At 47.7% G+C, this 17586-nt stretch overlaps 1 protein-coding gene across 8 annotated transcripts in view; it reads right to left on the bottom strand.

The window, feature by feature from the left end:
* Window positions 1-17586, bottom strand: part of RBPMS (RNA binding protein, mRNA processing factor) — a 172134-nt gene that overhangs the window by 148753 nt on the left and 5795 nt on the right. The window contains exon 1 of one of the 8 annotated variants that reach the window (XM_082715658.1): window positions 10996-11034. The exons of the other annotated variants lie outside the window; for them this stretch is intronic. Within the exon in view, the coding sequence (XP_082571784.1) occupies window positions 10996-11019 (24 nt within the window). The 5' untranslated portion in view covers window positions 11020-11034. Of the gene's footprint in view, window positions 1-10995; window positions 11035-17586 lie in introns of those variants that run through there. 8 annotated transcript variants of the gene reach the window in all.

The following is a 17586-nucleotide window of genomic DNA, read 5'->3' as shown; positions in this document are numbered from 1 at the left end:
CCCAGGAAGCAGAAGCGGATCATTAATGAAAACACGGGGAGCCCACGGGGCCAGCCTGGAGAGTAACCAAGGACTTGTTCTGACGACACGAAAAAGGGAGGTGTGACCAAGAAATAACAGTCTCCTCCTCTCACAACACACCACCATTTTGGCATATTTTCCAGTACTTTCCTTCTCAGCCTCCCCCAAAAAGAGTGCTGTTGATACCTCGCCTTCTGTCCACTTTACAAATGAACACAAACTACAGGAGTTATTTACTTGATACTTGGAATCCTGAAAGACATGACAGCTCTGCTTCCAGGAAGAGAAATAGGGATTAATTAGAGCAATGCAGGTTTTTGTTTTGTTAAGATTGTTATGCATTTTAGAGAACGCGCAGGAGCAAGTGCACAGGCAGAAGGAGAAAGAACCTGAAGCAGGGCTCGAACCCACGGCTGTGAGATCATGGCCTGAACCAAAACCTAGAGTCCAACACTCAACCCAAGAGCCCCCCCAGGCGCCCCTGCAGCCTACTTTAAAAAGAGAATGGGGGCGCCTGGGTGGCTCAGTGGGTTAAGCATCTGACTTCAGCTCAGGTCATGATCTCAGGGTCCTGGGATCAAGTCCCACATGGGGCTCTCTGCTCAGCAGGGAGCCTGCTTCTCTTCCTTTCTCTCTCTGCCTGCCTCTCTGCCTACTTGTGATCTCTGTCAAATAAATAAATGGAATCTTTAAAAAATAAATAAATAAATAAATAAAAGAGAATGGGCTCCAGCCCAGCTGCCACACTCTCCAAGTCAGGGTATTGAACAAAAGTAACTCATAGTCCCTTCCCGCTCAAAGACCTAAGATAACATAAATCTATGTCCTTACACTGACAACCAGAAGGAGGAAGAATCTTTAAAACTGGATTTTGAACATGGAAATTTCCATGTTTACTTACTACCGCTTGACAAGAAAGATCGCTTTCATGAAAGGAAACAAACTTGTTAGAATCGATATTGAACATTGATACATTTTTCCTCGATTATTTAAAAAATGGAGCACAATTCGAACGTTGTACGTGCCATTTCTGTTTTATTTTATTGTTTTAGTAAGTAAACTCTACCCCCAAACGCAGGGCTCGAACTTACCATCCTGAGATCAGGCATCACCGACTGAGCCAGCCAGGCAACCCCTGTCCTTTCTTTAAAATAGAGCTTTTTAAAAAGAATTCATTTACTTCAAAATAAGTCTTGGGATAAGTCGCTGACCTTTCCGGAAAATCTAAGAATTTGGGATTATTCTGTCAGAGTGGATTTTTACTATACTTTGTTTTCCAAGGGCAAGGATCAGAGACCGGGGGCTAAAAATAGACGCTACAGCAGAGGGAAAAGTACTTGTGAGAGCCGGACTAGCAATTAGCGAAAAGTGGTATCACCAGGATTAAAATAGGAAATCGGAGCCCATTCCGGGAACAAGGTCCCGGACCGCCACAGCCATCGAGCCTCACAGGCTGGCCCGGCTCCCCCAAAGAAGTCCCAGGGCCCAGTGGACAGCCTTATAAGGCAACCATGCTCAAGAGAGAAGATAACAACCCTGGGCACTTAACATTTCCACAGGCTTCTACCCATGTTAACTCGTTAGTTCTCACGACCTTCTGGGAGAGCTTGGCCACGGTCGTCTCCAAGAGCCTGGAGAAGACGGCGACCCAGCTGACCACAGTTCGAGATGCCCGAATGGGTAAGGAGCCGGGGGCTCTCCCTGGGTGCCTCGCCCGGGGCCAAGAGTGCCTCAGATTGTGTCCCAAATGGAGTCAAGGCTTTCCTATTAAGGAACAAGAAAGAGGAGGAGGAAGAGGATAGTTTTCGACTGTGACAGTGAGGAAGAGGCTCCAGCCTCCTCCTCCAGCGCCCACAGGGTCTCCATACGATGCCAAGCCTCAGAGTAATTCAGGCTTACAGGCAAGGGGGTGGAGTAAAGACCTGGCGTGTGTGAGGACAGGAGACTTGCTCTCCCCAAGCTGGTTTTCATCCTCCACGGGGACACTTAATATGCACCTCTTTGCCTTCGTGAATGATGGTGGCAACTGTAGTTATAGCGCCTGTGAAAAGTAAGACAGCCGTCTACACAGCTTGCACAGGGTTAAGGGGTCTCGTTAAATTTTTTTTTAATTAAGAAGATTTCCTGGGGTCTGGGTGGCTCCGTTGGTTAAGTGCCTTCGGCTCAGGTCAGGATCCCAGGGTCCTGGGACTGAGCCCCGCAGCACGGGCCCTGCCACCTCCTTCTTCCCAATCCTTCTGCCCCCTCCCTCTGTTCTCTCCCGTGCTTTCTCTGGCTCAAGAAGAATTTCAGTGTAATAGTTATCAAATAAGGTTTGTTGAGAATCTGTACTGTAGGACATCTTGTGGCCAGGTGCTGGAAATATCCAAGAGCAGCAGTTAACTGTGTGTGTGTGGGGGGGGGGGGGGTGTATGCATGTGTGTGTGCGCGCACTTTTTTTTTTAAGATTTTATTTATTTGACAGACAGAGACCACAAGTAGGCAGAGAGGCAGGCAGAGAGAGAAGGGGAAGCAGGCTCCCTGCTGAGCAGAGAGCCCGACATGGGGCGCGATCCCAGGACCCTGGGATCATGACCTGAGCCGAAGGCAGAGGCTTTAACCCACAGAGCCATCCAGGCGCCCCTGTGTGTACATTTCTAAATCACCTGGAATGTAAGCTCTGCTAGAAAGTTTCCACAAGATCAAGACTCGTAGCTGTGTTCACGGATTCTCAACCAAGGCCTACGTGTACAGCACGAAGTCAGTGTCCATATGTGTTTGCTGAATGGACTTTAAAAAGGAGTTCAAGGTCGAAACACACAAACATACACAGATACACATGAAAGGACATAAGTGCATAAACAAGGTAGCACATTCAGTTGCTAAGTCAGAGGCTGACATTGTCCTATGGAGGGAAAGCTCCACAGGCAAGGAGGAAAGCCCACAGGGTAGGCCCGAAGGAAAAAATATCTATATATATAAACACATGGAGTGAAGAGCAGAAATCACTCTCTGCACTAGAACATCAGGGACCTGGAGGTGGAAGCCTTGTAAGAACAGAGCACCCCAAAAGTGGCAACTGAGGAATAAATAAATAAAATGTGGTATATACTCATACAAGGGAAACACTACTCAGCCATAAAAAGGAGCAAAGTACTCAACTCAGGGCCCTGGCAGGCCCTTGATCCCAGGGTCGTGAGTTCAAGCCCCATGCTGGGCACAGACCCTACTTACAGAGCACTAGCTGCTAGGCTGGAGTAGGAGGAGGCCGCGCATATTCGAAGGTGACAGACAAGTTCAGAAATGCAGGTGGGGCCTGGGCAAGGCAGGGGGGCTTTATCAGCTGAAGAAATCTGGATCTGGGGGCACCTGAGTGGCACAGCTGGTTAAGGGTCCAACTCTTAGCTTAGGCTCAGGTCATGACCTCAGGGCTCAGAGAGAGAGATTATCTCAGAGGGAGAGATTCTCTCTCTCCCATACTCCCCTGCTCATAAGTTCTAAAATAAACCTTAAAAAGCAAAAAAAAAAAATCTGGATCTTACCCACTAACAACAACAAAACAGTGGCAGCCGGTGCGCTCCTGTCTTCAGAGCCACTGTCACAAACCTGAGACCCTCTGATCAAGGAATCTCCAAATGCTTTCAAATGCTTTCAGGCGCTGGCTGATTCATGGGCCTAATGCTTTTGGAAGAGAGTGAACGGACTAGGGGTGAGAGGCTGTGGAGGCTGGGCATGTCACTCAGAGTCCAGACCAGGGGGACGGAAAAGATGGAAGAAGGGAACAGACTATGGCGTGAGGCCTGAGGCAACCCAGAGTTTCTGGAACCAGAGAGGCCACGTGTAACCGGGTGACTCACCTCCTTCCAAAGAAGTGGCCGCGTTACTGATCACAGAAGACCTGGGCAAGGCCCAGATCTCAGATTCCTCCAGGAAAGCAGAATCCCAAGAGGCACAAGGCTCAGGAGACCTCTTGATCTCTTTGGAATCTACCTCTCTGAAGAACACTCCTCCAGATGGGCAGAGAGGTTTGGCCCAAGAGGACAGCTTTAGAGCTAGCTGCCTAGGTGTTCCAATGCAGGCTTTGGTATTTACCGGTAAATACCAGACCAAGTAATTCCCCTCTGAGCCTCAGGTCCTCACCTGTCCGTCAAGAATAACAGGGGTTGGGGGAGCCTGGGTGGCTCAGTGGGTTAAGCCGCTGCCTTCGGCTCAGGTCATGATCTCAGGGTCCTGGGATCAAGCCCCACATCGGGCTCTCTGCTCAGCAGGGAGCCTGCTTCTCTCTCTCTCTGCCTGCCTCTCTGTCTACTTGTGATCTCTCTGTCAAATAAATAAATAAATCTTTAAAAAAAAAAAAAAGAATAACAGGGGTTGATACCCACCTGCCAGGGGAGGGAGGCCTCCAGGAGTCAGTATGTTAAGCATCCAAGAATCAAGGAAAGCAATGCCCGGAAGCAGGTCAACAAGATCCCCTGGTAACCCATGGATGAGCTCTCATATCAGCGAGGCTTCCAACTTACCAGTTTGTGAGCCTATATTTACTTGGGTGGTATTTTTTTTTTTTTTACTTAGATTTTTATGTGTATAATACGCACTTCCCAACCACACTGAAAGTTCCAGGAAGGTCAAGTTCAAGGTCTGTCTGCTGCCCATTGTGTCACCAGGGCTTCACAGGGCAGGAGGGCAGTGTCACCGGAAGGACTCGCTCACCTAGGAATTATATGTTTGGTTTCCAAAGCCAAGAGGCACGGGGACTGACAAACAGTCATGCTATCCTGAAGAGTCAGAACGGAGATGCAGTCAGGGACGAAACAGCTTTATGAAGGTGTGAAATGGTACTGGACTAGTCTGAGAGGAAAAGGCTTTATTTTCCCAGTATGCTAATCTAAACAGTCTGTGTGACCTTCCAAGCTTAGTTTAAAAAAGGAAAAAAACAAAACAAAACCAAAAAAGGTTTAGCATACAGAAATTGGGCCCTGCAGGTTGTAGATCTATCCCCTAAGGGACAGGCCTGGTTGGGGCAACCCATGACAACTGACAAAACAAAGTCCTGAAAATATCCTTCTCTTTGTCATTCATTTACTTCTTCATTAAAAGTTAACAGCCACGGGACGCCTGGGTGGCTCAGTTGGTTAAGCAGCTGCCTTCGGCTCAGGTCATGATCCCAGCGTCCTGGGATCGAGTCCCACATCGGGCTCCTAGCTCAGCGGGGAGCCTGCTTCTCCCTCTGCCTCTGCCTGCCATTCTGTCTGCCTGTGCTCGCTCTCTCCCCCTCTCTCTCTGATAAATAAATAGAAAAATTAAAAAAAAAAAAAAGTTAACAGCCAGTTAAGGCTTCTCCTTGCCACAGAAGTACACCCACATTCATTCCTACTTCCAAGCTTTTATGATGGGACCCTCCTACCCCAGCGCCCATTTCTACCTATTTCAATCTTACCGGTTCATTAAGGCTCATCTCTTTTCTCCACAAAGCTTGTTTTACGGTCATCCACACTGATCTCTTGGACTTTCTGAGCCCTGTGTTACACAGCTTTTCAACTTGTATAGGAACTCAGTATTATTTTCCCCATTGTTTTCTGGGCTGACTAGGTCTTTCCAAGTAGGAAAGGAAGTAGGCAGGAAAAGTGCTTCTTGGTAACCCCACTGAACAGCCAACAAAACACGGGGTTCAAGGCCTGTCTTCAACCAGGACTAACGACCGGACCCCAGGGGAGCTGAACCTCTTCACCACTGAACAATGTTCCCCTTCACCGACCCCTTCGCCAGCTGCCAACTGAAATCAAGGACTCAAGCAAGAGAAGGCACGTTTCCTATTTGCAAGAGAGTTTCCAGCCCCTTTGAGAAGGGCATTATGTGCATCCAAATTCAGTTATATGACCTCCCTGGGAATTTACCCTGAAAGACTGTTAGATTAAAGCTAAATGAGATGCAAATTTCATTCATATGTAAGAGTCAGGATGAGTCAAGGCTGAGGTTTCCATTACATCGGCTCGTTTCCTCGAGTCACACTCGAAGAACATGTGTGTAGGCTTTGTGCAGGGTGTGTGCTCTGCAGGAATGTTCTGTTAACAATTAAGGAGGCCTCGTGGGCTGGCACTGCTCTGCCTCCACAGGGAGACCTGAGTTTCCTCTTCAGAGAGCGTGTGGCTGTCTGGCTACACGGTGGGCACCCACAGGGGAAACAGCCCCCGTGGGGAAGAGGAGGTGCCCTCACGGTCTGTCACTCGGACGGGGGAAACCCTGGAGCACACTCGGGCACTGGAGCTCCAGGCCCTCCTTCGCAACTTAAGGGCAAGGAAAACATTTCCACTAGTCGACACACGGCACAGTCCACACCTAATCGAAGGCACTGTTTTAACTTTAGAACCCGCTCCTTCCAAAGATGTCCTAGTTAGCGGTCCTCCAAAACTTATGTCAAACTGACCGGGTGTCCAAGACGGTCAAGAAAAGCAGAGATGGGGATGTACCCACCGGTTCTGAGACCCAGGTTTCCACAACAGGACAGCTCTGAAATCGAGATGCATCTTACAGCTCAGTTCTTAACCCGGCAGGTCGTTGGTTCCCCTTAAAACTCTTGGATCGGATTCACGGAGATGCCCTACACATGCACAAAGAACACCCCAGGTACTGGCCTCTTTGCCGGTTACTGAATTTAGAGCCAGCAAAAAATACATCTATCAAGGACCCAATACACGAAGACTGCAAAATCAGTACAACTCACGGTGTTCCGCTAAACTTGAGAAGGACGGCTCCAGAAACTGAGCATATCTCAAGGCCTACAGCTGTACAAGAAACAATCGGGAGAGGTCTTGACCTGGGGTGGGGCTTTTTTCTGGTTGTTTAAGTCAATACGTAACGTCCAAGTGTGGTACGGATCAGACAGGAATATTAATTATGAATCCCAGAGGGCAAGTGTGGAAAACTCCACAGAGGAGCAACCTTTAAAAACATTTCTAAAACTGCAGCCATTGGGGGTGCAGGAAAAAGGAGCCTGCTGATAGTCCTGGCGGGAGTGTGAGTTAGTACAGTGTTTCGGAGATTTGGCAATAAACATCAAATGTCTTAAAAAGAATGCATGCCCTTTGACCCAGAAATTCCAGTTCCAAGAGCTGAAGCTTAGGAAATCACCGCGGGTATACACAGAGTGGACACGGCATCCAGATCACAAAGCGGAAACCAGCTCCACGCGCAGCAAGGGATGGGTAGACCACATGGAGGCCCATCCGGACGGCATCGTATGAAGAACTAAAAATGAGGCAGCAAAAATGCATCCACTGGCACGCAAAGATGTTCATGACATAATGCGAAGTTTCAAAAAAAAAAAAAAACTCTGAATGTAAACACTTTTATAGTATGATCTCATTTTTGTTAAAATAGAAGGGAGTGTGCTTGGACACAGAGAGAAAAGGAAAGATATTACGTGTTAACAGTGGTTGCAGAGGAAAGAACTGCCGAACTGTTCGGGGTTGGGGGGTGGTTTGGGTTTTTGTTTACCTGCATTTGAGTGGAGCAGCAGCGGCGGTAGGGAAAGGAGGAGCAGAATGGGGGTGAATTTATTCTCCAGGAAGAAAGAGTGAAAAGAAACCTGGGACACGAGGTGATCCAATTAGGTGAACAAATTGGTTTAGGAATCTTAGAAAGGATTTTCAATCCCGAAAATCAAAGAAATTAAAAATCCAGTGGATTCATTAGCATTATTTTAATCTCTCAAATAGAAGCAATACATTACTACCCTTCCTTTGAGGACTGTTGGGAGAAATGACCGGTAGAATTAAGTATATAATAGGATTTAAAATAAGCAAAAATATCCCAGGAGGAAATCTCTGCGGTACAGTGAAGCTAGCCGCGGCCCAGTGCCGTGGGCGTGGGTACACAAAGGTCCAATACAGCAACACCAAAAAAAAAAGTCACATTAACTATCCTAGAGCTCCCATAAAAGCCAGCCACCTCAGGACTCCACAATGAATAAGATGCTTTCTCTAGCCCATCCCTAGAAGGGACAGTTCCTCTGAACAGTTACCCATTCGAAATGGGGAGGGAGGAGAGGCTTTCCAAGGCCCAGGACTACAATTTCGGTTGGCAAAATACAATGCACATTAGTTTCGTGGAGAGATTTCAGAGAGCACCGGAATGAGTGGGAAAACCCACGTCACACAAATGCATTTCAATGCCTGGGTCTCCTCTGCACTGAGGAGCACCCAAGTTCCACTTGGGCTGCCTTTCTTAAGTAGTGGGGGGGGGGCACTTTTTTGTGTTGCCTTCAGGATAAGCTCATACCAATAAGATTTCTCCGCTTAATCATGACCCATGACTGACAACAGAAACAAGCACAATTTTCCTGTTGATTAAAGGCCTGTGGGGCGTACGGAATGGAGAGGAATGGACAGTTCAGAGCTAAAGCTTCGCCAACGTTTAGTTGCCAAAATCAGAAACTCACAATATTCCCAAGCCCCATAAGCATTTTTGAGGCTTTGTTTTCCCCGCCCCGCTCCCCTTCCCACTGACTTCTGTTTTTAAGATACAGAGTCCGCAGCCTGGGTGCACGGGGACCAGATGGCGACAGATGCTGGTCTTGCAAAGGGCAAGACATTTCTCTTTGATCATCCAAGAACATGGAGACAAGGGACAAACGTTCCGGATCAGGACATGTTCACTTAGCTTCAAGGTTTGCCAGGAGCTGCATGAAGACGGGGAGCAGTTTCCTGGGCGCTCCTCCACCCAGTAAAATCAGATCTACTCCATCCCCCAGCGAAAGTACAAAAAGCTAGGTGAGCTACCCTGGTTTGGGAATGTTCTGTCTTCCTCACCATTTCCCGCAAGGCTGACGCAGAAACCGTCTCAAGGCAAAGCATTCCTGTGCCAGGCACTGCCTAGTTATAAGCCGCTTGAATGTCGTGGGTAGATGATCAATGGTGTTTTTGTCTTTTCTTTGAAAAAATAAATTATGTTGCCACAGATAATAACTGGAAAGTAGCAGGATACTTTAAAAACGCAGGATACTTTAAAAATCCAACACACACCGCAAAGTGTACAATGTATATAAGCCTTCCTATGCATCTCCACGTGTGTAAATTACCACCACAACAAACGGTAACCCTTCTCCAAAGTCCATGTATTCAGAAACCTATCAGCACATCAGACACTGAAATTCTCAATGAGAATCATTTCTCCCCTGTAAGCCCTGGAGTTTTACAAGGATTGGATCTCTTTCAAACAATACTGCGCCGCTCAATGCATACTTCAAGATACAGTCTTCCAACACATTGAGGACATGAACAGAGCCCTTTCACACCAGAATCACACCAGAATCTAGGCAGCAGCTTCAATCTTCTCTATGCTGTTAAGACTCTGGTGCCGTGAAGTGAACCATCTCTCTCCCCAGCACACCAGCGCTCACCAAAGACATCAGCAGGCCTTTCTAAAAATACAGTTACACTATAAAGCCTGAAAATAGGGAGGCAACAATGTTCTTTGAAAAGATGTTTGTCGTTTTCAAGTGTTCTGAAAACTCAGTAAACCACAAAACCATTTTCAACAAAATGTGTGTTTCTAATTATTAGTGGGAAGATTTATATTCCCGAAAGGGGGGGGTGGGGGATGATGTGCCTGAAAGAGAAGTTCACTGCAGCAAGTCAGCAAGAATTTGTAAAGCCAAAATAATTTTGATAAGACAGAACTACTTCGCTAGCAATATAAATTCAGGTTCCCGCTGTACAAATAGTGATAATAATGCGCAGTCACTTTAAAGTGTGGGAGCATTCCAAAGCAGGGGCAAGGCCCGACATTTCTTCCGATGGGCCCGCTATCTAACACAGCAAATGATTACAAATCCCCTGTTAGTCCAGAGGCAGAGGTCACTCGCTATTATTGGATCGTCCCTATAGACTTAGAAGAATGAGAAGTAGTTAACACAGTAACTCAAATCGGATTCATTTATAAACCCACGTTTACTTACAGAGACCTAGATCATACAAAATAGCTCCCCCGCCTCGTTCGGTCTCTCTGTATTTTGCTGGTGATGGGTTTTTCCAAGAAGCCCAGATTAAAGATGAACACCACACAGCATGTAATTCTGCCTAACCTGGATCCTTCTTGCCTCCTTGGGCGGGGGTGGGGGTGGGGGCGTAAGAAATCCTACTGTCCCAAAGAGCCTCTCCAGGTCCAATTCTTAAACCACTCTGGCACTCACAGTGGGTACCATCTGGGACACTTGGGAGGGCGAGCAGGGAGGGCATCTTCTCCTTCCGCCCCTCCCCCATGATGGCTAAACAGAGATTAATTTTGCAGCTCAGGTTTTCTGCATAACCCCTTCTCCAAACACAAAGACTCAGGATGGGCCTTAAAGAGTCCTTTTGTTTAGAGAGGGTCATTTCCTGCCCTTAGCTCACACCCAGAAACTCCCACCCATTTCTCAAGGAGAAGCATTGATTTTCTTCGTTTAAAAAAAAAAAAAGGCAAAACAAAATTTCAGGCTTAAAACCATCCCCCCTCCCAACAGCCTCCACCCTCCACCCGAGATGGAACTTGGCTGGCAGGCCACCAGGGCGGCATCCTCTCTACCGGGGTTCAGAAATGGAAGGGGCAGGAGGCAGAGAAACACGGGAGTGGAGTCAGGATTCTTTTCCTGCCGAGCAGGCATTGTCTATCTAATCCTCCCGATTTAGTTAAGGAAATGAACTTAAATGTCAAAGCAAGCAGCTTAAAGGACTTGTCCTAGGTCCCCCAGCAAGGAAAAGGGAGGGGGGGAAAAATGAAGAGTATGGATTTGGTCAAGAAGTTGACTGATCAAAGGCCTTCTATACCACTGTCTATAAACCAGGGTCTCTAAGGACTAAAGGACAATGGATGACAGTGAAGTTTAAGAAGTTTGCTCAAGGTCAAGGACGAGGACATAGATGCCATAATTGGGGATAAATCCAACGGCCTGCATGTTCACAAGCACATTAGTATGCTCGATTAACAGGCAGTCTGGTGACCAAGGTAATGACGACTTACATGTTTTTCCTCCGGAAATGTCATCTGCTCTGCTTTACAAGGAGTAAAGACAGTCTGAGCCTGTGAGGCTGACAGGTAGAATCGGTGACTGCAAAGTGCCTCCTGCAGAAAGGTTCACAGAGCCCAGATCAGGCTTCCTTTGTGGCAGCCCGTACAGGTGCTTAAAGGCTGGATTGGTCTGGCTAAAGTCCGCCTTATCCTGAGCTAGGCCTGTTGTAGGCATGAGGTGGAAAGCACGGAGCTTGGGGCTAGACTAAATCAAAGGAGAGTGCTAAGTCTATCTCCAAATCAGTTCCACCTGGGTTATTAACATTAACCCTTTGCAACCCCACAGATACATCTGCAGAACAGGAATCCAATTCATCTTGCCCTACTTCTCCGTAATCACGCCTTGCCCGGCCCACATCATACTCCCGGCTCTGCGGAATTTTGTGCTAGGTTTCCGTTCTGACTGGACAAAGGCAAGGATTCCCTTATGTGTGCCAAACCGCTACCACAATCCCCCCAGACAAAGGACCTAATCGCGTACCACCTAAAATGTCTGGCTCAGAGACTGACAGGACCCTGTAGGTTAACTAGCTGGAATTAAAAACTTACAAAAATAAAAAATAAAAATAAAGTTTCTGACTTACAAAACTATGTGAGGATTTAACTGTCTGCTGTAATTAAGTGGGAATGGGCATCCAGAAATGATCATCTTGAAGGCAGCGATAATCAACATTTAATTTAAAACTGCTGGAGAAAGTTTAGGACAAGGTGGCATTTTGCATGGGCCCCACGTTTAACAGGTTGGTTCATATTCCAGTCACTTAACAAATTTATTGGGCAGTTCCAGGCATTGTTCTAGGCATTGAGGGTTACAGCCTTAAACAAGACAGAGGTCCCTGCTGCCAGGGAGTAACATTCCAGGAGTATAAGACAAGTACATTAAGTAACGTCAGTGAGTAAGAATGACCCGGAAAATAAAAGAGGGATAGGAGAGTGCTTGGGAATGTGGGGTACTCTAAACCTGGAGATCGTAGATCTCTCTGGGTAACACCTGAACCGAGATCTGAAGGAACAACAAGGATGAGGCTGCCATATAAATATCTGGGGGAAGGATTTTTCAGGCAGACCCAAAAGCACACACAAAGGCCCTGAGGCAGAAACAAGTTTGGCAAGTAGGAGATACCTAAATAAGGCCCAAACAGCTGAAGCATGAATGAGGTGGTGATTCCTGGTCGATGAGGTCAGAAAACAGCAGGGCCCTGATCACATGGACCTCGTGCACCACTGGAAAAATTTTAAGCTCTTACCCATCAGCACTAAAACTTCAGACAAATTGCTTAATCTCTCAGAGCCTCAGTTTTCTTCGACCTAAACCATGGGATGGTCACACCTCATTTGGTTTGTCAAAGTGCAACTTTTTTTCAAACACAGAGTAGACACTGCTCTGTAAATGCTTAAGGAACGTGCAAAAAGAAAATCCAGAAAAGCTTTTGCAAGTTCAATCACATTTGGGTATGCACCTGATCTTCAACTCTCCAATTCTCTAACACACAGGGTGGAAAAAGATTTTTGCAACCAAGATGGTCTCAGTAATCTAACAGTCCCTTGCTCAGTAGTGGGAAACAACCAGGAGACCCTGGAAAAGAAGGAACTGGGTTGGGGGGTTGGGGGGGGGGCAGAATCAACTCTGGACTCCAGCTCACGGCAGGTTTCTTTGTGCTGATAAGGAAGGCCCAGAGGACTTTTAGGAGAAGCAATTCCCAACGGTTTCACTCTCCTGTCACCCAGCATCCCTGGGCAGGCACAGGACAGAAGCGTGTGTGCATGTGCCTGACACAGAGGGAGGGAAGAGGGAGCAAAAGAGACTCTGTGTGTGTGTGTGTGTGTGTGTGTGTGTGTGTGTGTGTGTGCGCGCGCGCGTGCCTGCATGTGTCCGAGACAGAGACCCTCACCAGCCCCCAAACACATCCTGTTGGCTTCTAAAGGGATACTGTATTTAAAAAGAGATGGCTCTTCGGAAACTCACACATTTTTAAGTCCTGTAAATCACACATGCTGGGGAAAGTAATTACACTTTCCTAGCACTTCCCCTCAGAGCACAAAGGAAATTCTGGTACTTCTGTAATAAGGTAGCACTTTCCGTGCTATGCCTTCTCTCAGGAGGCCCCAAATGCCCATCCCATAGAGATCGGCAGGACAGAAACGCTCACAAAACAATCCTGGGGATTCAAGCAAAAGCAGGTGTGTTTTGTTTTTGCTTTGGGTTTTGTTGTTGTTTTTAATCTCTAGGATTTCTCTTGGGATAATGCTGACCACCTATCCGCCGATCTACATGGTGACATTAATTCAGGACGAGCAAAGGGACGGCATTTCAAAACTGACCCACGAGAGCTAAAGAGGAGTAGAAAGCAGAAACCCGTGTCTAAAACGGACGTGCATCGGGCTGGGGAGATGCACCTCAGTTCTCAGACTCCCAGATTTCTCTTAACCTTTGCAAAATCCTGGGGGCCCCCAGGATGGAGGTGGGGTGCGTCAGCATTCCTGCGGCATTTTAAATTTGTGTGACAAAGCCGTAGAGAAACCTGGAGTTGGAACTACACTCCCGGCGTGACTGCCATTTATTACTGCCATTTTCTTGTTTCCCCCTCTAGGATTCTACATAACCTGCATCATAATGGGTGCGGGGGGGGGGGGGGGGGAACCTATGAGGAATACAAATGCAGGTGGTTGTTTTTCTTAAATTCCCAGACTGTTTCTTTCCTCAAGGGTTGACTTGTAGTTGTAAGCAGCAAGCTTTCCCAACTTTTAGGAAAGCACTAGATGAATCCATGCAAAAGAGGACCCAAAGAATAAGAGTTTGGGGTCTGGCAAAAGGCTCCTCTTACTCCCCACCCAATTAAGTCCAAAAAGAACTAAAAACCATGAGAGAAGCATTTCTCTAAATCTTTCCCCTTTACCTTCCAATCCCATCTACAAAAACCTTAGGGTAGTTTGATTTTCCCTTCCAGGCTAGAGGAACAGCATTGGAAAAAGAAAAGCAGGATAAGCAAAAAGCTTCAGAATTAACTGCAAATCATAGAGGAAAACAATTTCCAGAGACCATTGATGAAAGCCAAAAAAAAAAAAAAAAAAAAAAAAAGCATGGGAAATACTATATACACCTGGATTTTTCTAAGCTGCTCTCCCACACTCAGGCTTTCAAACGGATCAGCGCACTGAATGCTATTAGGTTAAACAGTAGGGGATACAGAAGACATTCTGATGTTCCTAAATTAAAAAGTGTTTTGAAAAAATTTGTGTTTTCTTTTTTTAAGATTTTATTTATTTATTTGACAGACAGAGATCACAAGCAGGCAGAGAGGCAGGCAGAGAGAGAGGAGGAAGCAGCCTCCCTGCGGAACAGAGAGCCCGATGTAGGGCTCGATCCCAGGACCCTGGGATCATGACCTGAGCCGAAGGCAGAGGCTTTAACCCACTGAGCCACCCAGGCGCCCCTGTTTCAATTTTTTTGAGCATTTCCAGGTATTCCCCTTCCCCCAAAGTTTTCGGTTTTGTTTTTATCTACCCTCAAGTGTCAGGTGGATGTATCTGGCTCTTGCGGTCTACCCTCTCACAAGCTCCCCGGTGACCGCAGTCCCACACGGCCCCTCAGTTGTCCAGGCTCCTTCCCATCTCCCACCTTCGCAATCACGGGCCGTACACGCTTCAACTGTACTGAAAATTGCTTCCAGGACCAGATCGCTCCTCGGTTATCTCCAACCCCACCACCTTCACCACCTCACGGCCTTCTCTGCCCTTTTCCACCACTCAATTTGCTACTTCTACGAACAGGACCACCATCTGGCTGGCCATCCAGAGGAGAAACTCTGAGAAGCTTCCAGAATGCAACTCCGCATCGCTCCTTTGCGCTGACAGGGACTGAGGTCCCTGAATACTTGCGGCCACGTCACCGCCGCTTTCCTCGGAGACTAGGATCCTTGCAGGACCAGCCTCGTCTTCTCTCTCAACTCTTCCCCAAACCTGCTGTATCCCTTTTCCCTCTGGAAGGTTCCAGAGTGCCAGGTCTCAGCTGCATGGCAGGGCACATCCAACCACAGAGTGGAGTCCGATCCCCGGGCATGAAAGGCTACTGCTCCGCCTTCTCCCCCACCAGGGTCGCTCCCCAGCCTTGCCCTCAACTTCCCCTCCTCTCCTGCCATGCCTGGCTTGCTGTCCCCCCAACTTCTCTCAAGCCTGGGTCTCCACACAGGCCAATCCTCCCCCGCACAGTCTTAACCTCTTCCTCATCTGGCAGAATCTTCACGGAGAACCTTTACTCGAATGTCAGCTCTTTGACACGAGGCCTTCACCCTCCCATCCTCGCAGTGATGTGTTCCCAACACTGACACCCTTGAGCCCCTGCATCAACCCACCTGCTCACCCGGCCGTCCGCACCCCAGCCTCGCACGCAGAGCCTGCAGCAATAGCACCCACAGCCCCCACCCCCCAGGCACACCAGCTTGCACTCCAAGCAAGCTCATCACCACCCTCAGCTTACTGCGGGGATAAAATAATGGAGTTTGTGCATAAAGTGCCCAGTACCCCGTACATAACCAGAAGTAAATACTCAGAAGTTAGCCATCATTACTTCTGGAGTGAACAGATGAAAAAGACTTTGGAGAACCACCCTGGGTCAAATATCCCAGTATTTCTTCCTCTATCACAAAAACAGCGAGCCAGGCACCAACTTCAGCGATGAGCCCCAAATCTATGCAACCATGCCCCCCCACCCCGCAATGATGCACGGAAATAGTTTGCAATATTCTCCCAGAACTGTGATGGGAGGGGCGCCTGGGTGGCTCAGTGGGTTAAGCATCTGCCTTCAGCTCAGGTCATGATCCTGGAGTCCCAGGACGGAGTCCCACATCAGGCTCCCTGCTCAGTGGAGAGTCTGCTTCTCCTGCTGACCTCTCTCCTCTCATGCTCTCTCTCGTTCTCTCTCGCTCTTTCAAATAAATAAACAAAATCTTTCTTTAAAAAAAAAAAAAAGATAGGGATAGGAGTGCAAGGAGTCCTAAGCCCAGACTTCCCCACACATCAAGGAAGGCATCCCCATCACAGGAGAACATCCGCCCATCACAGCATCAATTTAAATACCCCGTCGCATCTGGCCTCCAGCCCACGGAGCCCAGCAGCCCCTTCTGCTCCAGCTGTTAAGGGTCATTCCCTCATTCCTTCCTCGGTTTTTTCTCTGACCAAAGCAAGCCCAGTTCGGGGAGGGGGGTGGGGGAACATTTGCATTCCCTCTCCCCTTCCCCCAGGCAGACACTAAGGTGCCAAATGAAACTGAACACAAACATTCCAAAGTGGCTGTCATACAGAGCAGGCTTGTTTGGGAACACAGGGAGCGCCGTCCTCTTCCACCTCGCCAAAGCTTCCAGAAGCCCGTGTCCGAAAGGTCACACGGAGTTCCACGGCACCGACTAAATGCTAGAGGTGAAGACCAAACGATGCACCTGAGAAGCGGGCGTGCCGTGGGGATCAGAGGCCCCCGGCCCACGCAAGTGGAGGCTGCGGGTGGCAGGTGGAGGGAGGTGATTTCCCAGCTGATCCGGTGAACCGAGTCATCCTCACCAGCCCTTCCCGTAAAGGGATCGCCTGTTTCAGATTACGCATTTATAAAGAATTGTATGCATACATATAAATAAGTGTATGCGGTATCCACCTGGTGTTGGAGTAGTGTGTTTGGGTGGGAGTTGAATATTGGGAATACGGTGACAAGGTGGCATCAATCTTTAAAAAAAAAAAAAAAATACATAAAAGAAGGTAATAATGATCCAGGACTTGGAGAGAGCAAAGCACTGCTACCAGAATTCTGAGGACAGTCATCTCTTTGGGATGGAACCTTTGGGTGACGGAAAGCTGCACAGTGTAGGCTGAAACTCAGCTCCTGCCTTGAAAGCAGCTCAAGCTAGATCAAGAGGGAAAAGATGGTTGAAGCGAATGGTTTACAGAGCGTGGGGGTACAGGAGGGCAAGGACGACTGTCCAGTTTGGACTCTCTTGTCCAGAGACCAGATCAGTGCTACAGGACCCATCAGAGGACCGAGTGGTATGCTACAAGGATGCACTGAGAAACCTGTTAGAACACAGTGAGCAGCTAACGGTCCCGGAAACGAGCCGGAGAGAAGGAATGGGAGGAATGGGTGAGATCGGTATTAGAGAAGGGCTCCGAGGAACCGAAGGGGCCCGCTTCCGCAGCAAGGCTTGTGAGCAAAAGGAAGCAGGACCAAACCAATGGTTTTGTGACATCTACAGATACGGCAAAGAAATTTCATGGAATACTCAAAAAGACAGTTGGGTTTGTCTGGTGGTTTTGGACGTTTTTGTTCACATGTTCATTTTAAGAAAATTCAGAAAGCATAGAAAAGCATTAGAAAGTAAAAATCTAATCATTTTTATTATATTTGTTCTTTTTTTTTTTCCCTATTCGGGTTTTTTTTTTTTTTAAAGAACTGGCATCACACAGAACTTTTACATCTGTTTTCTTTAACGTCATAACACTAACCATTATGCCCTCAATTAAAATGTTGTCAGAAGCTGGGAAGAAAAAGTCTGATTCTCC

Source organism: Mustela nivalis, assembly GCF_964662115.1.
Source record: "Mustela nivalis genome assembly, chromosome: 20".
Lineage (NCBI taxonomy): Eukaryota > Metazoa > Chordata > Mammalia > Carnivora > Mustelidae > Mustela > Mustela nivalis.
Note: the sequence above shows the minus strand (reverse complement) of the source record. Positions and strands in the feature narration are given on the sequence as shown.